This window comes from Corylus avellana, chromosome 1, assembly GCF_965113065.1.
Source record: "Corylus avellana chromosome 1, dhCorAvel1.hap1.2, whole genome shotgun sequence".
In the NCBI taxonomy this organism is placed as follows: domain Eukaryota; kingdom Viridiplantae; phylum Streptophyta; class Magnoliopsida; order Fagales; family Betulaceae; genus Corylus; species Corylus avellana.
Genome location: NC_142490.1, coordinates 45,788,908 through 45,816,154, shown reverse-complemented (window position 1 = coordinate 45,816,154; position 27,247 = coordinate 45,788,908). Strand labels below are relative to the sequence as shown.

The window sequence follows — 27,247 nt, the reverse complement described above, 5'->3', positions numbered from 1 at the left end:
AACCAAAAAATGGTTTTGGTGAAGTTGCAAGTAGTGCTCTTAGAGCATTCTTAGCAGTCTCACCAAATTTTACTCACCAAAATAACCAAAAGTATACTTTTAGTTATTTTAACAACTCACATCTTTAGAACACTCACAGTAATCCCACTACTTTAACAATCAACTTTCACTATTTCATTTAAATATTATTTTTCAAATATTTGTTTATTCTTTCTCTAACTTTTATATTTTTGAATGGTTGTTAATGGTCTATTTTAAGAATGTTTGTCTTATTCTAATGGTAATATTTTTAAAAATTTGTAATATTTCCTTCATTTTCTTAGTTTTAATTTCTATTGGAAGAAGATAATGTTTTTCATGATTGATTTTGGATTGCTAGTAACGTCGGCTTATTTCCACTCCCATATCAATTCTAGAAAGTTTTTTTTTTTTTTTTTTTTTGACAAAAAATTTTCGTCTTTACTATCAGTTAGCAGTAATAATATTTAATACAACTATATGGTGTAATATATACTTTGATTTCATTGAAGAGGGAGAGAGAAGGAAAGAGAAGGGAGAGAGGCTACTGAGAAAAGGGAAAGAAAAAGAAAAAAAAAAAAAAAGAGAAATGAGTTGTTTAATCAATAGGTGAGTGAATAATATACATTTTATATATGATGAGACTGATGAATACTGTTTACTTCACTATTTTTTTTAATTTTTTTTAGTTAAAATAGTGAGTCTGAAAAATTGAGATTTAGATCATTTTTGTTAAATTGTCTCACCAAAATAATCGAAAAATAATTTTGATGAAGCTTCAAGACTTCAAGTAGTGCTCTTACCATTAAAGTTTCTTTGAAATTATTTATAACTTATCCAATGAGAATCTTTATAACTCACCTACTTAATGAAAGCAATCTACGCACCTGATAAAGTACTGCTAGCTTTTTGAAGTTTCACAAAATTTCTGACACTTACTTGACATGACAGATTCCAAATGGTCTGCCCATAAAGCTCAAAATATCACTAACATTCCAAACAATGTCAAGGTTATCATTGAGTAGGAGTTTGCTGTCTTCACAAATGGAGATAAAATAAAATTGCAGGAAGAAATTATTGCACTTCCTGGGCTAGAATTCCTTACAATTTTCTTTTTTTTTTTTGTTTGTTTGGATTGTAGGGTTCTCTTACAATTGTAAGTGAGAGGTCCCAAGGAGGCTCATCTGCTCAAACAAGGAGATGGGTTGCTCGAGCACTTGCTTGGACGAATGGGCCCTTTGCTCGAGTAGATGGACCTTATTAAGAGCCTCTCACTGTTAACCACCCAATTATAGGGGGCAAACAATTATAAGGAGTAAAGAATTCATATCTATGCTATCTCGTGAGTTTCAAGTGCATGTTGAGAGACCTTAACTCTAGGCCTAATTTTGTTTTATAGAACAATCTCTAATTTGTGGTTCAGGTTTAAAGTCCAGACTGATAAATACATGTTGGCCCAATTCAAAGACCATAGGTCCAGTGGCAAGTTTAAACCAAGACCACAAAGCCAAGAAGCTAGGGATAAGATATGTTGTGTTTCTTTATGTTAAATCACTAGTTGATAGGAAACAATGAACTTAGTTGTTTAGTTTAACATTATGTTAAATCACCAGTTATTTCAAAAGCTGTAATTGATAATAATCTTTATTAATACGAAATCCCCATGAAATGATAACAAAGCAAGCCTCAACATTACTATGCCTCAAAACATAACAGGTCTCGAACATTGACCTTATTTACTACAATAAATTTTCTCACTTGTGAACAGAGGAAAGGAATATAATCATCTACAGTCACCCATGTTATAATATGATCAAATACGTCATTCCCTATGATCTTGAAGAAGAAAAGCCATGAAGTCCAATTGACCAAAAATAATGTTAGTGACTCTTAATCAACTGTCATCGCCCATGCTTGCAGCTCCAGCCCTTCTATCATCAGCTATCTTCTCTCATCCATGTTGCACGATTACCATGAAATCCTTAACTCCCTCACAGCTTGGCCTGCTCACAAATATAATGGAAAATTTTCAGCATATGCAGACAATTTAGCATAACACTAATTCAACTATATATAAAATGATTCGATCATTGGTCACTATGGGAGCCTTGCACTTACAAAGTAAATGTTCTTAAGGCTTGTAAGGATATTAATTAAATAGCTAAATTCATCAATTCCTATCAATTTAAGCTTTTGGAATAAGTGGTGATTTCACATAATATTATAGCCAAAAGTTATAAGCTTGAACCTTGACTCTATAAAACATTCCACATGTTGGGCCTCATTTGTTAATGGAGAGTATTAATTAAATAGTTAAATTCATCATTTTCTATTAGTTTAAGCTTTTGAGATAAATGGTGGTTTAACAAGAGAGTTCAATAAGCAAGAAAGATGATCATTCTGGCTCTTCCCCAATTGTTTAGTGGCCCTTCACGACAAGGGAAGGCTGTTCTGCAGTGTTTTTTTTGTCTCCATACAAGCAAGTGGCACATGAAGAATGCAAACAAAAAGCAACTTTGTCCATACATTATGCATTTTGGTCCCAAGAGCAATCTCAAGATCTCTAAACTATCTAACTTAATCTATAAGGAGAGGATAATGTACCTGTGAGTAGAGGAAGGTGCCAAGAATTGCAATGGCAGCTCCAACAGCATTGATGGGTTGGACGGGTGTATGGAAGATTATGATGGAGGAGACTATGACAGATATCCGCTTCATTGTGTTTCCTATGCTGAATGTCAAGGGAGAAATCTGATCGAGTGACATGTATGAAACTTGGTTATACAAGTGGTAGAAGACACTTTGGGCAGCCACCCACCTGCAAAAATTCAGAGCCACATACTCTTTTCTTAGTCAAACATCGACGATGAAAGCACGTTAATCATGTCGAACAGATCAGTACTGTATAAACAAAACCATCACGCTATGATTGCTACTTCAATCATCCAAAACCAAAGTAAATAAGGGGAGAATAGAAACATGCCCACTTATGAGCTGACAGAAAAGAAGATCCAAGATATCGAGTTATTTTGTATCTAGTAATCAGTTTGTAGTCATGATATCAGATATTCTACCACTGGCTAGGATGTCATTCAAATTTCACCAGCATGTATTTGATCTAAAAGCAATAATAATGACAACAAAAAGAAATGAAAAAAAAATAAAAATTACTTCATATATTTGAAAAGCGTCATACTCAAAGACTATTATTTGGATCATCAGATAATTTTACCCATTCAATGTGGACTTTTTTATTCAAACTGCTTCTATGCACCTATAAGCTAACGAAATCAGGCTTGGTTTTAGGGCACACAGAAAATCAGACCACCCATACCGCAACTTCATCATCTCATGCTTCATATATAATTTAAGTTGAAGTTAGTTCTCCATATTTAGGGTCTTCTAAACTGATAATAGATTTACAGCTAAAACAAGTTAATTGTGTCCATGACTTGTATCTATTCGGTTTGCCAAAGACGAGGTAAAGTAACTCTAAAAAGGAAGTTAAGGGCCTATTTGGGATTGTGTTTGAGGGGTGTAAAAATGTTTTTAACACTCAAAAAGTTAAAAAGTACTCGTTTGGTAAAAAAAATTAAAACGCTTTTCAGGTTACAAGAAGCCTACAAACAGCCAAAACGCACTTTGGGCAAAAGTTTTACCAAAAACTCTTTTTGACTTAAAAGCTCTATTTCTCAAACGCCATCCCAAACATGCTCTAATTCTCTCTTGAAGACTGATCAAATGAGATGAAAACAATCAGACAATTGAAAAGTGCAATGTCTTAGATAAGAAAAATGGTGACAGTTCAATGAGATTAGTATGCAATTGTGATTACCATATGAAATGTGGTCCAATCTGAGAGATGGCGTTTTCCCAGCCAGCAGCCCACATCTTGGGGCCCTCCACGGCAATGGCAAAAGGTGTAAGAATCAATAGAGACAACATAGACAGACAAGCATAGTAATTCATCCCACTAACAGATTTCCCCTTCATCCCTTTCTTTGAGAATATGTTCCGAAACACAAATGCCAAATTCGATATCATAGCCCCCATAAACCCTGAAACATGTCGCAGAAACATATTAAACTACATTGACATCAATCAAGATTTTCCTCAAATTCCAGTGTGAAATCGGGTAAGTTTTCTTACCAATCATGTTGAAATTGAGCTCGGTCACCGCGGCAAGCGCACATCCTCCGATAATTGGCAAGAGAGACAAATAAACCGACGCCGGAAACATCTCACCTAACAAAAACCTTGAAACCAAAACACTGAAAGCAGGCTCACCACTCTTGATGATATGGGTGAACGAAACCGCAACTTTCGACATACTCACAGTGGCTGCTACATGCCCAATTGTATGTGCCACCGCAACCTACACATATCACCCACTCAGTAAATACTAAATCAGAATCCCAAACCCACAAAATGCTCTGTTTGCTGCCAAGAAAACTAAGAAAAATCCCAGAAAAAGTAACAAGTTTTATTATGTTTATTGAACTCATCTAACAAATGGATATTCAAAATTCATTTCATTTCTGATATTTTTCTTTTTCCTACACTTTCTAAGCACACAAACAGAGGAAAGTTGTGAAACCTTTTACTGATTCAAAAGTTACAAGCTTTCTTACCGGAAAGAGAGCCTTCCAGAACTCCAAATCGGTCTTAGGAGCATCAGCGATCCTCGTGGCCCACGATATCAACATCATGAGCGACCCAGCTGCGAGCGAGAGCGTGGAAGTGAGCCACGGGTAAGGAAAAGCATTCAGAACCTTCTTGTTGTATATATTGAAAACTACGTTCAGAGCCCACCACGTCGCGAAATATATTCCAATTTTGAGCCTCTGAGCAGCCTCGATCCGAGCCTGATCGTCCGGTAGCTCAATGTTGATCTCCAGCGGCTGAGACCGGTCGGCTTCGTAGGCCTTGCACTCTGTTCCGCGCTTCTGGGTTTTCGTTGGTAGCGCGAAATTCTCAATGGAGGAAATGTAAATTGGTTTCTGGGAACAGAGTGAGTTGTTAAGGCTCTGCTTGGCATTCTGAGTAGTGGGTAGTGAAGGAAACTGAGGCTTCAGAAGAGGAAGCTTTCGGTTTGAGAAGTCTGAGGACGTGAAGGGTGAGGCTGTGAGCTTCACCGAAGAGGTCATGATGTTTGCGTATGCAAACTAAACTGAGTATGGAAAAATTTAGAGGGGAGTTTGGATATGTATCGGAAGTGAAGGTGTTGAACAGTTCAAGAAACTTTCTTGGGGTTGTTTGGTTAGTGGCAAAACTGAGAAAATGTGAGAGTTCTGAGAGGGGAAGCTGAGAAAATCACTGAGAAAGTGAATGAACGTAGGATATGGAGGAAAGTTTTGAAAATGTTTTTCCTAGGGAAGAAGTGGGAAGCAGAGAAGTCTATATATAGGTGGACTGAGGATGAGTTGGTAATTTTGACTTTTCTTATTTATATATTTTAATTATTACTACAATTATTATTATTATTATTATTATTATTATTATATTCCTTGGGAATATACTTAAACCTTACCATTCCTTTTTCTTCTTCTTCTTCTTAACCTTTATGTTTTGTTCTTTGATTAACATGTTTTCAGCTCTAGACCTAATTAACATGTTTTGGGAATATGCTTAAATTAGTAAGTAAATCCTTGGACAGTTAGCATCATGAGAACAATAATCAGGAGTTTAGTTATGACAATACCTGTGGTATTACTGCCATAATGTGATATATATCATGTGAATTATCACGTTAATTTGTAAATACAACATACGTAGTAGAAGTATTTGCCTTGTAGCAAACCAATTTGCAAATTTCAACTTTGTTTTTGAGTAAATGGTTACTGCAAATCTGAATCAATTTTCGATTGATTTGCCAATATCTAGGTGCAATAATTATAATACTGAATTTCTTTGAACTTTCTAACAAAAAATTCTTCTTGATCTTGGTCAAGTTTTCCGTGTCCAAGTTTTGTCGCAAGTGGGTTGATCAATTCGGGTTTGCTGGGGGAAGAAATGCACTCCTGTTTGATATCTCCTTCTCCCTCCTCGTCCTCCTACCCCCACCACGACATTCTCCACCGTTGTAATTCAAGTCAGTCCAAAAATGATTGATCAAAATCCCAATAATTTGTAAATATCAAGGTTGTCTTTTCGAGCCACCGAGATTGATGTTAACCACAGAAGGCATGCCTTTAGCCGTGCTTAATTCTTCACCGCAAATTCCTTGCACCAACTCCGAAGGCTGCATATAATCGACAAAACTATATAATTGAGAAAGACAGACATGTCGATGCTGGTTTCCAATGTTTCTCGCACTGAAATTATTTTCATGTTTTTATTTTGGACGGATGAAGATTTTTCAATTCAAAGTATGTTCTGACGGCCAGTTGTTGCTGAAAACAACACTAATTTGTTTCCACTTGAGAAGGGTGTGTACGTATTGCATAGGCATGAGTGATTGTGTCTGAGTTGTGACTCCAACGCAGTCCAAGGAGACCTTGATTTTGATATCTAGTTTAATTAGGGCAACAAAGTTTCCCATCATGGTGTGATTGGCTGCTCACATTCTCTAACTGGGACATGGATCTGTTCTTTCGTTTTCCTTTTTTGTCTCCAAACATATAAAATAAACATAAGCTTACAAGTTTGGAGGATTCAAAACTAATTATCACAAACTACATAAACCAACATTAATCTATAACAGCAAGTTGCCTAGGTAGAGTAAAGGCTAAAAGGTCATACTTTTATTACATCTTGCAAAAGCTTTTATTGGAGAGTGTAAGAGTTCAAGAAAAGCTTATTTTAAAACAATTTTACAATTTTCTGATCTTTTGGGGAAATTTGTCAACTGTCCGTAGAGAGTTTCTTGCATCTTTAACTTCTCTTCGAGTCCTGCTATTCGGCTGTCAAATTGCAGTCGACATATATTAAAAAAATAATTTTTAAAAAAAATGTTGTTAGTTAAATTTCTATGAGTTAATATTTAGTTTCTAATGCCTCAAAACTTGTTTTTGGATTTAAAACTAAAATTTAAGGATGAAAAGTTAACTTTTTAAGGATGGTATTACCTAAAAGGGATTTAATCATCTAAATTTGGTGCTAATGCCTCAAATTTGATGCTAATACCTCACATTTAGTACTAATACCTCAAATTTGAATTTTCTTTTAGTATCTCTCTTCTTCAATTAAAAAAAAAAAAATTAGTAAAATGTTTGATGCTTGGCAGCCAGAAATCTCTATTCCTTCTCTTCACCATCACCTTTAACAGTTATAACCATTTCATCCAATGCAACATGTTTGAGTAAAACCGCACATTTGGGCTGACTTAGGCATCAGAGACTGCCGGCTCACTCTGGTCTCTTTGATCCCTTTGTTTTTCTTTATTGTGCAGTCAAAGTTCTTTCTTGACGCTTGACCCGAACTCGGCAAGTATGCCACGTCACCAATCGAAAATTGTGCTTCAACACATTTCATTAAATACAACAACTTAAGCATTGGCAAACCAGAAAAAAAGGTGATGTGCTGTGTGATGATTCGAAAATGTAACACTTGCGAGTATTAACACCGTCAGATTTTAGAAACAGTTTATAGGAGGGAATTGGAGGATATATGGAATATCAAGGACTACGGTTTTCAGTGTGTCACAAGTAAAAACACTATGAGGCAATGAAAATTCTCCTTCCAAGTACTACGGTTTTCAGTGTGTCACAAGTAAAAACACTATGAGGCAATGAAAATTCTCCTTCCAAGTACTACGGTTTTCAGTGTGTCACAGGCAATGAAAATTCTCCTTCCAAGTCCCTAAGGCAGATACGCAAATGTTGAGCTTTACGCCTTATTGCAGCAGTGATCCATGAGTTACCAAGAGATCCATCACATTGCACATCATATTGGAGAACGAATCCTCTTATATCAGCTCTTATATCAGTGTTGTCCCGAAGACAGATGCAGTCACCGGAGATCCCGAAGACGGATGCAGTCACTGTATATCAGTATTGTCCCGAAGACGGATGCAGTCACTGGAGATGGGGAGAAGATAACTTCTACATATGCATCACATCTGCATCTGTTGAGACGTGATGCAGTCGTAGATGATTATTATTATTATTTTTTTTTAATACAAACTCAAAAAGAAATCAAGAACATGAAGTAATTGAAATTGTTAGTTCTTGTGTTGGCTTAATTCAGTTCCAAAATGCAGATGCTACTGTTCACGGCTCAAACACTGATATAGAATACTCAGAATCCAATCTCCACCGTTCATAATGTAGATTCATGTGTTATGAACGTCCCTGCAAAATTTCAGCTCAATCGGACCACAAACGCCCATCGATCGGAGTTGTTGATGAAGACTGGACAGTCCGGGTCCGGACCTCCAGAAGCCGGGTCCGGACCCCATTTCCAGAAACTTGATTTTTCAAGCAGGGTCCGGACCTCAATTCCCCGGGTCCGGACCCCAGTTCCAGAAAGTGATGCTTGAAGGAGATGTCCGGACCTCCAGAAGTTGGGTCCGGACATCAGTTCCAGAGAACACGTTTTTGTTGAGATGTCCGGACACACGAATTGGAGGTCCGGACATCACTAGGTTACGAATAAGTAATCCTAGCCATGTCCGGACCTCAGATCTACCATGTCCGGACACGGCAGTCTTATGTTGTGTATTTTTCTATTTAAGCTACGTGAGTTTGCCATTGTAACCTACGTATTTTTGGAGAGCAAAATCAGAGAGCTTAGAGAGAGATATTGTTCTAGATTATTTGAGAAGGGATTAAATACGTGAAGCCAATCGGAGTTCCGGTGAAAGGAAATCTTATAGAAGAATTGTGCCAGATGTTCTGGAAAGGGCTACTGCGGTAGAAGTCAAGTGGGTCGCTTGTCGTGTACAAGGAAGAGTAAATTGCAAAGGTTTTGTAATTCTTCTTGTATTCCTTATTCTTCTTATAGTGGATTGATTTCCTGGGTTTGGCTGCCCCGGAGAGGTTTTACATTTAGAGAGTTCTCTAAATGGTTTCCTCTTCGTAACCAAATATCTGTGTTCTTGATTTTCATTACATATCTGTATTTGGTTGATTATTGATTGTTAGGTCAGATCTTATTCCGCTTAATATTTGTGAATCACCTAGACATTTGAATAGGTGTCGTTTGGAGTCGTTTTAGAATTTTCAATTGGTATCAGAGCAGGTTCACTCTGTCAAAGGATTAAATTCCTGAGTGTGATCCTATATACTTTCTAGATGTCCCAAACTCTTGATTGTTTTGAAGCTATTATGTCTTCTGATAAACAGTATTATTCTGATTATGATTCTGATAATGAAATTGATCTTCAGGAGACTTATAATTTGTTGTTTGTGAAATTCTCTGAGCTACAAGTTATTAATTCCAAGAATCTAAAGAAACTCAGAGAGGCTAAACATGATAAAGATGAGCTAATTGGTGAATTGAGTGATTCTCTTGATTTGTGTAAAACATTGAAATCTGAAAATCATGATCTTGCTAATAAAGTTGAGTCATTAGAGAATGAATTAAAGGAGTCCAAAACTCTATTGGAAAAATTCTCTAAAGATAATCTTGAAAAAATTTTGCATACCCAAAAATCTACTTGTGATAAACCTGGGATTGATTTTGACAAGATTATTGCTCCTCCCTCTAACCTTGCTTCTTCTTCCAAGAAAGTTTTTGTTGAAACAGAAAACTTGGAAGAGTCATTGGATAAAGATAAGCTAGTTGCTGTTCACTCTTCAAGAAGAAGAGGAAAAGAAGTCTTAAAGAAAAAGAAGAAAACAGCCACTGCGACTTCAAGAGATAAGAGGGGTAAGAAAGGTAAGTACCATTGTGCTGAGAACTTTTTACCTAGAAGCAATTCCAACATTGTTTACCTTACAAGGAACCAACCTTCTCAAAGGTTCATTCCTACATGCCACCATTGTGGGATTATTGGTCATATTAGACCAAATTGTTCTAAGTTGAAATTCCAAAGACCTTGGAATAAAAAGGCTGCTCCTAAGAAAGAAAAAGGTGGTGTAGAGTCATGTTTGTCTAGATCTAAGTATATGTATATCCCTCCTCATATGAGACAAGCTTCTCCGAAATTTGTCCATACCTGCCATCATTGTGGCAAAGTTGGTCATATTCGACCTAACTGTTTTAAGTTGAGACCTCGTGAGCATAAGAGTGAGAATTCATATTCTAGGAAAGGTTTTGAGGGGCTATGCATAATGATGAAAGGAGTGTTATCTAGGTTAGATGAGTTTGACAAGAGTCACAAATCTGTACCTAGGGTTAAGAAGGTTTGGGTTAGGAAGGTCGATACCATTCACCCATTGAGGGGGAGTGGTAGTGATCTCACCTAAATTTAGGTGAGTAAATAACATGTCTAGGAATTGTTGTTTTGCTTATTTTTGAAAATCCTAGAGCATGTTGTTTTTCTTTGCTTTGCATTTTTTTTTTTTCGCTTTCTAGTTTATGCATTGCATTTTTGTTTGTTTTGCATTTGTTCTCGTTCATGTGCATTTCTTTTGTGAAAAATTTCAAAAAGACAAAAATATGTTACTTTGATTGTTTTCTTTTCTTTCTTTTGTCTTATGCACCTAGATAGTCCATTAATTTCTCATGTTGCTTTTTATGGATTTAATTCCTTGCGTCTTGGAATGTTCTTAATATGCATGAGATGAAAATTTGTGTCAATGAACTTGTGTTTGTGGTTACCTAAAGCCTGAGCTTATGTGGTACATTTTGCCTATGCTTTATCTCTTGTGCACAATTAAGCTTAAATTGAGGTTCTGTTTCACTTTAGTTGTGAGGTCTGTTAGGTAACCATATGAGGTTTTTGACTAGTCATATTTTTCAAATTGACCATATGCTAGTTGAACCTAGGGCTTAAAAATTCCTGCTTTCTCTTTTGTAATAAGCACCAAAAGTTTAAGGACACTTTCTCAAAGAGAAAAATAAACAAGATAGTGAAACAAATAAAATCAAAAGATCATATTCCAAAAGGAATTTATTTCACTGTGTCAAACTTATGCAAAATGTATTACAAAGAGAAATGTATAGGATGAGAGTGGCTAGGTCCTAGTATGATAAGGTTTGACTTTTGATTTGATACACTTGTCAAAACCTCATGGTGGTGAAACTTTCTCTTCATTTTGTAAGTTGAAAATTTTTCTCTTTGGATGGCTTACACACACACTACACAAGCATGGGTTGAATGAAACATTTTTCTTTGCTTGGGTTAGGCAATATGAGTTTCTTGCCATTTCTAGTCTCATGTATATTTTGCATATTTGGAGCATGTTTGGGATATTCATTGTGCAACACATGAGTCATTGATGTGTGTATCATGTGTGTTCATTTGACTTTTGAGGGGGAGAAACATGTTTTGTTTTGTTTTGTTTTGTTTTTTTTTTGTGCTTCTTGTTGATTATTGAATCATATGTTGAGGGGGAGTTTTTAGTGATGTGTGTTCATGATCTTGCATTCTACGTCATTTTTTTTATCATGAGTTTTATTTCTGTACTCCTGTTCCACATATGCCTTGATGTATTTTGTGAAGTGTTTCAGGAAATATGAAGACCTTTTGTCATTCTGTGACAAAAAGGGGGAGTAAATATGGGGAGATGATGGGATTGGCTCGACATTTTGGTTTTGTCACTGAATTGCCAAAGGGGGAGTTTGTTAGTTCTTGTGTTGGCTTAATTCAGTTCCAAAATGCAGATGCTACTGTTCACGGCTCAAACACTGATATAGAATACTCAGAATCCAATCTCCACCGTTCATAATGTAGATTCATGTGTTATGAACGTCCCTGCAAAATTTCAGCTCAATCGGACCACAAACGCCCATCGATCGGAGTTGTTGATGAAGACTGGACAGTCCGGGTCCGGACCTCCAGAAGCCGGGTCCGGACCCCATTTCCAGAAACTTGATTTTTCAAGCAGGGTCCGGACCTCAATTCCCCGGGTCCGGACCCCAGTTCCAGAAAGTGATGCTTGAAGGAGATGTCCGGACCTCCAGAAGTTGGGTCCGGACATCAGTTCCAGAGAACACGTTTTTGTTGAGATGTCCGGACACACGAATTGGAGGTCCGGACATCACTAGGTTACGAATAAGTAATCCTAGCCATGTCCGGACCTCAGATCTACCATGTCCGGACACGGCAGTCTTATGTTGTGTATTTTTCTATTTAAGCTACGTGAGTTTGCCATTGTAACCTACGTATTTTTGGAGAGCAAAATCAGAGAGCTTAGAGAGAGATATTGTTCTAGATTATTTGAGAAGGGATTAAATACGTGAAGCCAATCGGAGTTCCGGTGAAAGGAAATCTTATAGAAGAATTGTGCCAGATGTTCTGGAAAGGGCTACTGCGGTAGAAGTCAAGTGGGTCGCTTGTCGTGTACAAGGAAGAGTAAATTGCAAAGGTTTTGTAATTCTTCTTGTATTCCTTATTCTTCTTATAGTGGATTGATTTCCTGGGTTTGGCTGCCCCGGAGAGGTTTTACATTTAGAGAGTTCTCTAAATGGTTTCCTCTTCGTAACCAAATATCTGTGTTCTTGATTTTCATTACATATCTGTATTTGGTTGATTATTGATTGTTAGGTCAGATCTTATTCCGCTTAATATTTGTGAATCACCTAGACATTTGAATAGGTGTCGTTTGGAGTCGTTTTAGAATTTTCAATTGGTATCAGAGCAGGTTCACTCTGTCAAAGGATTAAATTCCTGAGTGTGATCCTATATACTTTCTAGATGTCCCAAACTCTTGATTGTTTTGAAGCTATTATGTCTTCTGATAAACAGTATTATTCTGATTATGATTCTGATAATGAAATTGATCTTCAGGAGACTTATAATTTGTTGTTTGTGAAATTCTCTGAGCTACAAGTTATTAATTCCAAGAATCTAAAGAAACTCAGAGAGGCTAAACATGATAAAGATGAGCTAATTGGTGAATTGAGTGATTCTCTTGATTTGTGTAAAACATTGAAATCTGAAAATCATGATCTTGCTAATAAAGTTGAGTCATTAGAGAATGAATTAAAGGAGTCCAAAACTCTATTGGAAAAATTCTCTAAAGATAATCTTGAAAAAATTTTGCATACCCAAAAATCTACTTGTGATAAACCTGGGATTGATTTTGACAAGATTATTGCTCCTCCCTCTAACCTTGCTTCTTCTTCCAAGAAAGTTTTTGTTGAAACAAAAAACTTGGAAGAGTCATTGGATAAAGATAAGCTAGTTGCTGTTCACTCTTCAAGAAGAAGAGGAAAAGAAGTCTTAAAGAAAAAGAAGAAAACAGCCACTGCGACTTCAAGAGATAAGAGGGGTAAGAAAGGTAAGTACCATTGTGCTGAGAACTTTTTACCTAGAAGCAATTCCAACATTGTTTACCTTACAAGGAACCAACCTTCTCAAAGGTTCATTCCTACATGCCACCATTGTGGGATTATTGGTCATATTAGACCAAATTGTTCTAAGTTGAAATTCCAAAGACCTTGGAATAAAAAGGCTGCTCCTAAGAAAGAAAAAGGTGGTGTAGAGTCATGTTTGTCTAGATCTAAGTATATGTATATCCCTCCTCATATGAGACAAGCTTCTCCGAAATTTGTCCATACCTGCCATCATTGTGGCAAAGTTGGTCATATTCGACCTAACTGTTTTAAGTTGAGACCTCGTGAGCATAAGAGTGAGAATTCATATTCTAGGAAAGGTTTTGAGGGGCTATGCATAATGATGAAAGGAGTGTTATCTAGGTTAGATGAGTTTGACAAGAGTCACAAATCTGTACCTAGGGTTAAGAAGGTTTGGGTTAGGAAGGTCGATACCATTCACCCATTGAGGGGGAGTGGTAGTGATCTCACCTAAATTTAGGTGAGTAAATAACATGTCTAGGAATTGTTGTTTTGCTTATTTTTGAAAATCCTAGAGCATGTTGTTTTTCTTTGCTTTGCATTTTTTTTTTTTCGCTTTCTAGTTTATGCATTGCATTTTTGTTTGTTTTGCATTTGTTCTCGTTCATGTGCATTTCTTTTGTGAAAAATTTCAAAAAGACAAAAATATGTTACTTTGATTGTTTTCTTTTCTTTCTTTTGTCTTATGCACCTAGATAGTCCATTAATTTCTCATGTTGCTTTTTATGGATTTAATTCCTTGCGTCTTGGAATGTTCTTAATATGCATGAGATGAAAATTTGTGTCAATGAACTTGTGTTTGTGGTTACCTAAAGCCTGAGCTTATGTGGTACATTTTGCCTATGCTTTATCTCTTGTGCACAATTAAGCTTAAATTGAGGTTCTGTTTCACTTTAGTTGTGAGGTCTGTTAGGTAACCATATGAGGTTTTTGACTAGTCATATTTTTCAAATTGACCATATGCTAGTTGAACCTAGGGCTTAAAAATTCCTGCTTTCTCTTTTGTAATAAGCACCAAAAGTTTAAGGACACTTTCTCAAAGAGAAAAATAAACAAGATAGTGAAACAAATAAAATCAAAAGATCATATTCCAAAAGGAATTTATTTCACTGTGTCAAACTTATGCAAAATGTATTACAAAGAGAAATGTATAGGATGAGAGTGGCTAGGTCCTAGTATGATAAGGTTTGACTTTTGATTTGATACACTTGTCAAAACCTCATGGTGGTGAAACTTTCTCTTCATTTTGTAAGTTGAAAATTTTTCTCTTTGGATGGCTTACACACACACTACACAAGCATGGGTTGAATGAAACATTTTTCTTTGCTTGGGTTAGGCAATATGAGTTTCTTGCCATTTCTAGTCTCATGTATATTTTGCATATTTGGAGCATGTTTGGGATATTCATTGTGCAACACATGAGTCATTGATGTGTGTATCATGTGTGTTCATTTGACTTTTGAGGGGGAGAAACATGTTTTGTTTTGTTTTGTTTTGTTTTTTTTTTGTGCTTCTTGTTGATTATTGAATCATATGTTGAGGGGGAGTTTTTAGTGATGTGTGTTCATGATCTTGCATTCTACGTCATTTTTTTTATCATGAGTTTTATTTCTGTACTCCTGTTCCACATATGCCTTGATGTATTTTGTGAAGTGTTTCAGGAAATATGAAGACCTTTTGTCATTCTGTGACAAAAAGGGGGAGTAAATATGGGGAGATGATGGGATTGGCTCGACATTTTGGTTTTGTCACTGAATTGCCAAAGGGGGAGTTTGTTAGTTCTTGTGTTGGCTTAATTCAGTTCCAAAATGCAGATGCTACTGTTCACGGCTCAAACACTGATATAGAATACTCAGAATCCAATCTCCACCGTTCATAATGTAGATTCATGTGTTATGAACGTCCCTGCAAAATTTCAGCTCAATCGGACCACAAACGCCCATCGATCGGAGTTGTTGATGAAGACTGGACAGTCCGGGTCCGGACCTCCAGAAGCCGGGTCCGGACCCCATTTCCAGAAACTTGATTTTTCAAGCAGGGTCCGGACCTCAATTCCCCGGGTCCGGACCCCAGTTCCAGAAAGTGATGCTTGAAGGAGATGTCCGGACCTCCAGAAGTTGGGTCCGGACATCAGTTCCAGAGAACACGTTTTTGTTGAGATGTCCGGACACACGAATTGGAGGTCCGGACATCACTAGGTTACGAATAAGTAATCCTAGCCATGTCCGGACCTCAGATCTACCATGTCCGGACACGGCAGTCTTATGTTGTGTATTTTTCTATTTAAGCTACGTGAGTTTGCCATTGTAACCTACGTATTTTTGGAGAGCAAAATCAGAGAGCTTAGAGAGAGATATTGTTCTAGATTATTTGAGAAGGGATTAAATACGTGAAGCCAATCGGAGTTCCGGTGAAAGGAAATCTTATAGAAGAATTGTGCCAGATGTTCTGGAAAGGGCTACTGCGGTAGAAGTCAAGTGGGTCGCTTGTCGTGTACAAGGAAGAGTAAATTGCAAAGGTTTTGTAATTCTTCTTGTATTCCTTATTCTTCTTATAGTGGATTGATTTCCTGGGTTTGGCTGCCCCGGAGAGGTTTTACATTTAGAGAGTTCTCTAAATGGTTTCCTCTTCGTAACCAAATATCTGTGTTCTTGATTTTCATTACATATCTGTATTTGGTTGATTATTGATTGTTAGGTCAGATCTTATTCCGCTTAATATTTGTGAATCACCTAGACATTTGAATAGGTGTCGTTTGGAGTCGTTTTAGAATTTTCAGAAATCAATAAGAAAAAGAAGAATATCACTGAATTTCAGTTGAATAGTTAAAGACTATCACTTACCTAACTAAGTTAGAGTAGAAGTCTATTTGTATCCAACATGATTCTCCAAAAAATAAGAACATATTATATTGTAAATATTATTCAGAGAAATAAGAGCTTAATGCAACCTTAGAGCTTAATCTTGTGGATGTAAGTTATATACCCAACCACGTATACTTCTATGTTACTATCTTATTATTTCTGCATTATAAATTCATGGTATTAGAGCTAATAGGCTAACGCCATTTATTCAATCTAGGATTTCAATCTTGAATTTCAATTTCTTATTCCATGGTATAATCTAACAAACTTGAGTTCTTGTGAAAATTTTGGCCAATCAAAATTACATGTCCTAATAAACAAATCTACAAGATTTGTAGATTTAATTAATGTTAGTGTGATAAATCCGCACAAAATCTTAGCATTTGTGACCAGTTCTTTAGCATTTATAATAAAATAAAATAAACTAAAATAAAATAAGATAATAATTATTGAGTGACTTGATTTTAAAATTTTACCGCACAAATTTGAATAAAAAGAGGATTATGGTAAGAAAAATAAATAAATCTAAGATCAATATGAAAAGCATCTTACATTATTCTAACAATGTCTAACAATGTCAATGACAAATAATCCATGAGTAAAATAAGGCAAGATTGTCATGTGAGTAAAGCACGTAAGCAAAGTAATTATAGAACATAGAACGATGGTTTAAGGATGATAAAAACAAAGGCTTGATAATTACCGCTTATGCCACTGGCGGGAACTAAACGACGGCGTTTCCCATAGATGGGGGTTCGAGGGCAGCGAAAGAGAATGGAGGGAATGTGTTTCTGCTCTGTGTCTCTTGGGCAGGGGAAGAGGAGAAGTGGAACAGACGAGGATGTTTTGGGGTTTTCATGGCTGAGATTCGAATCTCAACAAGCTGGAAAATGTCATTAAATGGACGAAATTGCACAATGTTTACTGTTTAGCACGGTCGAGGTGTATCACCTGATAAGGGCAAGATGGACACTTTAAAAAACAGAAAATAAAGGATGGATAATTACCGCTTATGTCATTGGCGCGGGTACCAGACGACTGCGTTTCTCATGGGTGGGCTTTTCGGTCGGAGGGAAGAGGAGCAAGAAGCGATAAGATTCGAATATTAGGGCGGGAAAAAGGATCAAAACTCCCTCCAAAACTTTCTAACCATTTAAATATGAAAATAATGATTGAGATTTAAGAAGATCTATACAATAAAATACCTTAAGAATTCAATAACTCTGATCAGCAACAAGCATCTCTATTGCTAAACTATAAATTAATATCCAATCATCTCTATGTAGATTTTCATTTAATTTTTTTGGAGTAATGTTAGGGACAATTTTTTGATCCTTTCAAATTTAGTGTGACTTTTAAGGGTTAAATACTAAATACTCCCCTGGGGTTTAGTAACTTTATTTTTATCCCCCTGAGGTTTCATTTTTATCACAGGACCCTCTTGGGTTTTGATAAAAGACCAAGTTAGTCCATTCGTTAGTTGACCGTTAGGACTGACACGTGGACCAATCAGATGTTGACACGTGGCACCAATTTAATTTTTTTTAATTAAAAAAAATGTTTTTTTTTTTAAATACTTTTTTTTTTAAATTTAAAAAAATATATATTTTTTTAATTTTTTAAAAAAAAAATTAAAAAATTAATATATGTGCCACGTGTCGACGTCTGATTAGTCCACATGTCAGTCCTAACGGTCAACTAACGGATGGACTAATTTGGTCACTTATCAAAACCACAGGGACCTCCTATGATAAAAATGAAACTCCAGGAAGGAAAAAATAAAGTTACCAAACCCCAGGGGGGTTTGAAGTATTTAACCCGACTTTTAAAATCGTCGTTATATCAAAATTAAGTAATAATCAATTGCAAATTTAATAGTAATTTTAAAAGTTATATCAACTTTGATATAATTAAAAAATGATAAAAAGATGGTTCATCACATTATTCATTTTTTTTTTTTTTTTTTTGGGTACAAAAACTATTGAATGTCACGTCAGCATCAATCCGTTTATGACACGTGCCACTGATAAAAATATATATTACACGTAAAAATAAAAACTAAAACTAAAATAGTTAGTAAATTTGGTTTGAAGCTGGATCCATAGAACTTTGCGAGCATGTAATTTTATTCCCTCTTTTTCAAAAAAACCAAAAGAAAAATGTTTTACTCTCATCCAATTTCATCTAGTTCATTATGTTAACATAACAGTTGTTGAGTTATTTGGACTCAACAATTACCATCTCAGATTCTCTAATTTCTATCTTTTCGTCCATGCAAACAAACAAATAAAGGTAGAATAAAAAATGGATTTAAGTGAGTTGAAGGGGGTAGCCGAACTACTCCTATCCTTTAGCGGGTGGTTCGGCCACCCTTATTTGGAAAAAGGGATGGCTCGACCACTTCTTATTACATTTTTTAAAAATACATTTTATACTTGTATATCTATAATACTTAGCATTTGATGATTTAGATGAAAGTTAAGTGCATGGACTTATTTATTATTATTGCATATCACACCGAGCTTATTGTATATTGATGTAGCCAAAAGAACTAATTTTACATTTTTACCTTATATAAAACCAAGCATTAATAAGCATCTCATTGTATAGCGCCATCATCATTTTCGGTCTATTCAAACTGGGAACATTGTTTTGAAACGAGTGGAATTAAAAACTACCAATACAGCCTACACTCAAAGACTGGATTCGATTTTCCAAAGACAGCATCACAAATAACACTGAATCAAGACCAAATCAGAGAGAAACGAAAAGAAATAAAATAAAACATTGAACACAAAATTAACATAAGCTTACAAGCTTGGAGGATTCAAAACTAATTATCACAAATAACATAAACCAACATTCTATAACAGCAAGTTGCCTAGCTAGGGTAAAATGCTAACAAGCCATAACCGAAATTAATGGCGTTTTTTTTTTTTACGAGTAAGAGTTCAAGAAAAGCTCATTTCAAAGTGATTTCACAATTCTGTGACCCTTTAGGTAGCTTTATCAACTGTTTGTAGAGATTTTCTTGCATCTCTAAGTTCTTTTCAACAGACTCTTCAAAAGAAATAACTATTTCGTCCAAAGCAATTGCCTTCTTGAGCAAAATCTTTACCGCATTAAGGGCCTTTCCATCATAACGACAAAATTTAATGCGCGTGAGATGAGACAAGAAACATGAAGGCAGTGGATCCAATATTAGATCAACTTTCTCAGGATCGGAAATTGGATCGATCTGCAAAATTATCATTGGAAATTAAATGTTTAGCCATCATGCTATATATGCAACAATATGGAAAGATTGATTATGGTAAACATTGTAGCCCAGTGAAGTTTACCTTTAAAAATTTCAGAGTCTCAAGACACGGAGAATTTTGCAATATCTTCAATAGTGATTCACATTCAAGATTTAATGCCCCCAGTTTCAAATACCACAGATTATTGAAGATAGGCATCTTAGGTAGGAGTTCTGGTGCATATGCTAAAACCTAAAAACAAGATAAAACAATGCATCATAATTAAAGACTTAAGTGGGACAAAGCAAATGAAAAATGACAAACACATAATAAAAGCATGCTGGTATAGTAGTGAAACTTAATTAATGATTACGAGATAAGCAACAAGAAAAATAGCTTGGAATTAGAGTCAAATCTAATGAATAATTTCCAACCATTTTCTAATATAGGTAAAAAGTTACTTGGGGTCAGGTAAGACTTAGCTTCAAGTCTTGACCAAGCAAGAAGAAGACGACATTTACTGTCAATGACACAAAGCCTACATTAGAACATAGACAATACACAGAATCTCTCACCATGCAAATAGAAACCATGAGTAGAACATATCCTCCAATGGTTTTCCCATTCCCATATAGAAACTAACCCATTTAGTCTCATTACTTACATAAAAAGAAGAAAATAAAATGAGCAAATGTATTAATTAGTGTAGATCATCCTTTGATCTGTTTTACTAAATCAAGTATTACATGATTGTACTTCCATTTTAACCATCTGATGCACCACAAAAAGTAAACAACTAAAGATCTCATTATGCAAATTTTCTTGACAACTGAATCACCAAAATAAAAACTTATTTGAAACTAAAGGTATAGTGGGATCCATAACACAATTGTTCTTTGAAGTTGGTATAGAAATCTGAAATTTTTTTATAAGAGTGGCACTTGTTAGGAAATGAAATACATTGCAGATTTTGTCAAAGTGAGGCCATGATACACATATTGAGACACTACCTTGTCACAAAAACTTAAACCAATAGGTTTGTACCCAACAATGTAATATCAACCACACACTTTCACTGCTATATTACTTGGAGCAGGGTTTCATTACACGTAAAAAGTCCAAAAGTTTTTCCACCATTAAATACACAAATTATAATGAGAGAAGCAAACATACCTCATATGCATTACTGTATAGTCTTAGGTCTTTTACATTAGGGATCGCTATAAGCAACTTAAACCAGCGGTAAGCAACTTGTCTTGCCCTCTCATCACTTGCCCACTCACCATAGCAAGTAACATCAAAATCTGCGCTTTCTATTGAGAATGAGTCATATAAGAAATATTCATTGAATAACTCACCACTATAAACAAAATATTTGAGAGCAGCACCAAAAATCATAAACTGACAATCACTCGGTTTATTCATATCAGCTTCAATTATGGTTAGAGAATGAAGCTTGGGAGAAGAAATACTCAGAACTTTGCGATACCCCCATCTGCATTTTTCTAAATATAACACCTCAAGGACTGGCAGACGAGAAAGAAGCTGCTCGGTTCTGTAATCATCCGAAAATGTAACATTTTCGATACTCAAGACCTTTAGATTTGAGAAACAGATTATAGGAGGAATTTTGAGGATACACGGCATTGCAAGCTCCAATCTTGTCAGTGTCTCACAAGTAAACACACAACGAGGCAATGAAAATTGTCCTCTCCAGTCACCAATGCGGATATTCAAAATTTGAACATTACGCCTTACTGCAGCAGTGATCCATGACTCGACACGAGATGCATCAAATTGCACATCAAAATCAAGAACTGAAAAACGCTCTTCCGACTCCAAAAACTTGTTTATCACAATTTATGTGGAATTAATATTATGAAGCAATAAACAATTCAATCACCCAAAATATATAAAGCAATAAAGAGGCAGACACAGATATTTTGGTTACGAAGAGGAAACCTTTTAGAAACCGATCTAAAAGTAAAACCTCTCCGGGACAGCCAAACCTAGGAAATCACTATCAAAAGATTATCCAGAGATTACAGACACTAGGAACACTTACAACCCTTTGCAAGACCTTGGCTCTGTAAGATCGACAAGCCTACAACTCGTCTCCTTGCTCACAATCTTCTTTAACGTGATTCTCCTTTACCGGACCCTTCCGATAGACTTCTCAACTGTAGATTTATCAAAGGAATAACTAAAACTCTAAGAGATTTAATTTAACGCTCACCACATATGATCTCTCTTAGCACAGCCTCTGACGAACTCTCTGGGGGTGAAAATTCGTGCTTCTCTCTTCTATAATGATGTATATATACCCCCGACAAAACCCTAGACCTAACCCACTTAAAATCATGTTTTTGGGCCTAAAACTTACGGGGTGTCCGGACATGTTAATGGGCGGTCCGGACACGGCTTCGCGGAGCAAGATTTTAGTTTCTGGAAATGAGGTCCGGACCCGGGGAATTGCGGTCCGGACCCGGCCTGTCCAGTCTTCATCAACAGCTCCGATCGATGGGCGTTTGTGGTCCGATTGAGCTGAAATTTTGCAGGGATGTTCATAACACATGAATCTACATTATGAACGGTGGAGATTGGATTCTGAGCATTCTATATCAGTGTTTGAGCCGTGAACAGTAACATCTATATTTTGGAACTGAATTAAGCCAACACAAGAACTAACAAACTCCCCCTTTGGCAATTCAGTGACAAAACCAAAATGTCGAGCCAATCCCATTATCTCCCCATATTTACTCCCCCTTTTTTTTCACAGAATGACAAAAGGTCTTCATGTTTCCTGAAACACTTCACAAAATACATCAAGGCATATGTGGAACAAGAAGACATAAATAAAACTCATGATAAAAAAATGACGTAGAATGCGTGATTATAAAGAAACATCAGCAAAACTCCCCTTCAATGTATGACTCAATTAACAACAGGAAACTGGAAATGCAAAGCATGTTTCTCTCTCTTAAAAATTAAATGAACTCACATGATAACACATCAATGACTCATGTATTGCACAATGAATATCCAAACATGCTCCAAATATGCAAAATATACATGAGACTAGAAATGGCTAGAAACTCATATTGCTTAACCCAAGCCAAGAAAATGTTCCATTCAACCTATGCTTGTGTGGTGAGTGGGTAAGCCATCCAAAGAGAAAAAATTTCAATTTACAAAATGAGGAGAAAGTTTCACCACCATGAGGTTTTGACAAATATATCAAATCAAAAGTCAAACCTTATCATACTAGGGCCTAGCCACTCTCATCCTATACAATTCTCTTTGTAAAATATTTTGCACAAGTTTGACATAGTGAAATAAATTCCTTTTGGAATATGATCTTTTGATTTTATTTGTTTCACCATTTTGTTTATTTTTCTCTTTGAGAAAGTGTCCTTAAACTTTTGGTGCTTATCACAACAGAGAAAGTAGGAATTTTTAAGCCCTAGGTTCAACTAGCATATGGTCAATTTGAAAAATATGACTAGTCAAAAACCTCATATGGCTACCTAACAGACCTCACAAATAAAGTGAAACAAAACCTCAATTTAAGCTTAAATGTGCACAAAAGATAAAGCATAGGCAAAATGTACCACATAAGCTCAGGCTTTAGGTAACCACAAAAACAAGTCCATTAACACAAATTTTCATCTCATGCATATTAAGAACATTCCAAGACGTAAGGAATTACATCCATAAAACGTAACATGAGAAATTAATGGACTATCTAGGTGCATAAGACAAAAGAAAGAAAAAGAAACAATCAAAGTAACATATTTTTGTCTTTTTGAAATTTTTCACAAAAGAAATGCACATAAAAGAAAAAAAAAATGCAAAACAAAGAAAAATGCAATGCAAAACAAAACAACATGCTTGAATTGAGATTACAACAGGCAAGACATGAATGTCCTTTAGCATTAAACTTTCATCACATCTTATAGGTCCCACTACAAAATAATGATTTGGTTTAATAACTACTTCTAGGTCTTCACAAGACATTACACATTCCTGAACATTTGATTAGCAAGTAGACAAAAATCTTGGTGGTCCGCACACAATATCTCATCTATAAGCTTTTCAAAAATCATGATATATGAATTTCTTGAAAAATCCTTTATGAATATGCCTCAAAACATGAATCTCAAAACAATCATGTATATACTCTTCATACAGAAAGTGTAACAACAAAAACAATGCAGTGCATAAACAATAAAGCAAAAAAAAAAAAAAAAAAAAAAACGACATGCTCTAGGATATTACAAAATAAGCAAAACAATCAATCCTAGGCATGTTATTGACTCACCTAATTTTAGGTGAGATCACTACCACTCCCCCTCAATGGGTGAATGGTATCATCCTTCCTAACCCATACTTGAGAAATCTTAGGTCTAGACTTATGACTTTGCTCAAACTTATCTAGCCTAGATAGCACTTCTCTCATCATTATGACCAAACCCTCACTTTCTTTCCTAGAATAGAAATTTTCACTTTTATGCTTATGGGATTTCAAATCAAAACACTTTGGTCGAATATGACCAACCTTTCCACAATGATGACAAGTGGGCACAAACCTTTTAGAAGGTAATTTTCTATGAGGATGCATGACTCTAAGCTTAGGGTAAGATGCATGATGCTTAACATAAATTTTCTTACCTTTCTTACTATGGAGAGTCGGAGCAGCTGCATGATTTTCTTTCTTTGGAGCAGCTTTGAATTTCCAACAGTTTGGTCTAATGTGACCAACAATCCCACAATGATGGCATGTAGGAAAAAACTTACCTTGAGTTTGTTTAACTGAAAGAGTCTTAGAAAAATTAGCCTTGGTTTCTTTAACATTCACAAGCTCAACATTCAAGGACTCATTAGAAACATGTGAAGTAGATGCACCAACATTATCAACAATCATACTAGGCTTGTTAGGAACAAATTCTTTAGTACAAAGAAAACTTTTCAAATTATCACTAGAGAAATTTCGTGAGAGTTCCTTAGAAACATTTAATTCATTCTCAAGTGATAAAGACATTTCAACAAGCACAGAAATCTCAGATTTCAAAGAATCAATCAAGATATGTGATTTAGACAATTCATTAACAATAGATTCATTCACATGTTTAAGATCTTGAAAATCCCCCAAACAATTTGTGTATTGATGTCTCAAAAGAGTGAATTTTTCCAACAAATTGTTGAAGGAGTTTATAAGATCATATTCCCCTTGAGAAGTATTCATAGCAAACAGGAGTCAACAAATCTCACTCAAGAATTTAATCCAAACAGAGTGAACCCGCTCTGATACCAATTGAAAAACGCTCTTCCGACTCCAAAAACTTGTTTATCACAATTTATGTGGAATTAATATTATGAAGCAATAAACAATTCAATCACCCAAAATATATAAAGCAATAAAGAGGCAGACACAGATATTTTGGTTACGAAGAGGAAACCTTTTAGAAACCGATCTAAAATTAAAACCTCTCCGGGGAAGCCAAACCCAGGAAATCACTATCAAAAGATTATTCAGAGATTACAGACACTAGGAACACTTACAACCCTTTGCAAGACCTTGGCTCTGTAAGATCGACAAGCCTACAACTCGTCTCCTTGCTCACAATCTTCTTCAACGTGATTCTCCTTTACCGGACCCTTCCGATAGACTTCTCAACTGTAGATTTATCAAAGGAATAACTAAAACTCTAAGAGATTTAATTTAACGCTCACCACATATGATCTCTCTTAGCACAGCCTCTGACGAACTCTCTGGGGGTGAAAATTCGTACTTCTCTCTTCTATAATGATGTATATATACCCCCGACAAAATCCTAGACCTAACCCACTTAAAATCATGTTTTTGGGCCTAAAACTTACGGGGTGTCCGGACATGTTAATGGGTGGTCCGGACACGGCTTCGCGGAGCAAGATTTTAGTTTCTGGAAATGAGGTCCGGACCCGGGGAATTGCGGTCCGGACCCGGCCTGTCCAATCTTCATCAACAGCTCCGATCGATCGGCGTTTGTGGTCCGATTGAGCTGAAATTTTGCAAGGATGTTCATAACACATGAATCTACATTATGAACGGTGGAGATTGGATTTTGAGCATTCTATATCAGTGTTTGAGCCGTGAACAGTAACATCTACATTTTGGAACTGAATTAAGTCAACACAAGAACTAACAAGAACGAATTCTTTTATATCAGAGGAGTCCCGAAGATAAAGCACTCTTTCCACAAAATCCATGAGAAGCATTCTCTTACCAGCCAAATGTTCTCCAAAATCAAGATTGGGATTACTAGTCCAGAGGAATTCCCACCTTTTAGAAAGTACACTCGTCTTAACAGCATCTTTTATGGGAAGAAAGGAAAGAATGTGTCGAAGAAGCACCTCGGGTAAGTTACCAAAGCATTTTGTGTTCCCATCAATGCCTTGTTCTTCATTCAGTTTCTGCTTTTTGGGTTTTTGAATGAGAGAATTTGCCTCCATGTTCAGACGGTTCACCTATATCCCCACTACTTCGTCAGAAAAAATCCCAGAGCTATCTATAAGCATGAACTATAACAAAATTTTCAACGTTACAGAATTTTGGCCAGATTGAAAGATCCTAGTTACGAAAAAAAAAAAGAAAAAAAAAGTAATAATCATTGAATGACTTGATTTTACAATTGTACCACATAAATTTGAATAAAAACAGAGGATTATAGTAAGAAAAAAAAAATCTAAGACTAATATGAAAAACATCTTACACATTCTAACAATACCTATCCATGGGTAAAATAATGCAAGATGGTCATGAGTCTCATGACAATCCTAAAGAAATGATTGCGGAGATAAAATTACAAAACGTGTAGAAATCAGATAACAAAGACTGAAATCTTAAAGAATGATAAAAACAAAGGCTGGATAGTTACCGCTAATGCCACCGGCAGGAACTAAACGACGGCGCTTCACGTGGGCGGATTGGTGTTTCGGTGGAGGGAACCGAAGAGAATCAAGAAAGGGCTGGGATTTAACGGAGGGGTTTTTATAGGTCTATTTTTTGGCGGGTAATAACGACAAGAATTCCCTCCAAAACCTGAGCATTTGCTGTTGCTATTGGTCCAAGGATGAAGTAAAACGTCAGCGTTTGGAGAAAAAAATGTTGAAGAAAGTTCTGTTGGGATGTTGTCGTTTTGCTATTTATCCTTTAAACTTAGAGTGCATGTAGGGTTGCGATTTTGTAAGAATAATTTGTGTCTTTAAAAAATATTGGAAAACGTAAAATATTTTGTATTGCTATTTAAAAAACACATAATCTAAATAGAAAAAAAAAATTTGTAATTTTTGTAAGCAGGCTAAGAGGTGGCGATCATGAATTTGCATAACAAATATTTGATAAAAAAAAAAAATTAACATATTTTACCGGACGCCTTTACGATTTTAAAAAGTATCAATTTAAAAATGTAATTTTTAAACATCTAATTTTTAAAATTACACTTATTGAAACCGTAATCCCAAATGGACCTTTAATATGTATGTTTGTATTTTAAAAAATGTATTTTTCTTTTCTAGAGTTGCGTCAGTCAGCACCTTTCTTTAACGCAAGAAGTTCATCGAAATCTCCTGTATAGCTAGTGACTTCAATATACTTGACATTCATTTCAAAAAATATATATATATATATATATATACTTGACATTGGAGAAGAAACATGGAGTCGGATCAAATATTAGATCC

General features: G+C 35.7%; 2 protein-coding genes across 2 annotated transcripts; both read right to left on the bottom strand.

Moving 5' to 3' along the window:
• Positions 1-1,793: 1,793 nt before the first annotated feature.
• GPT2 (glucose-6-phosphate/phosphate translocator 2) lies at positions 1,794-5,375 on the bottom strand. Its single transcript, XM_059584381.2, has 5 exons — positions 4,650-5,375; positions 4,168-4,393; positions 3,854-4,076; positions 2,623-2,836; positions 1,794-2,021 (listed from the first exon to the last, which is right to left on the bottom strand). The coding sequence occupies exons 1-5, from the start codon at positions 5,163-5,165 to the stop codon at positions 2,010-2,012; spliced, it is 1,191 nt and encodes a 396-aa protein (XP_059440364.2). The 5' UTR covers positions 5,166-5,375; the 3' UTR covers positions 1,794-2,009.
• A 13,740-nt stretch (positions 5,376-19,115) lies between these two features.
• On the bottom strand, positions 19,116-26,551 carry LOC132171696 (F-box/LRR-repeat protein 13-like). The gene is made up of 5 exons (XM_088513049.1): positions 26,443-26,551; positions 25,718-26,046; positions 20,699-21,370; positions 19,628-19,777; positions 19,116-19,524 (listed from the first exon to the last, which is right to left on the bottom strand). The coding sequence occupies exons 2-5, from the start codon at positions 26,015-26,017 to the stop codon at positions 19,249-19,251; spliced, it is 1,398 nt and encodes a 465-aa protein (XP_088369175.1). The 5' UTR covers positions 26,018-26,046; positions 26,443-26,551; the 3' UTR covers positions 19,116-19,248.
• Between the last annotated feature and the right edge of the window lie 696 nt (positions 26,552-27,247).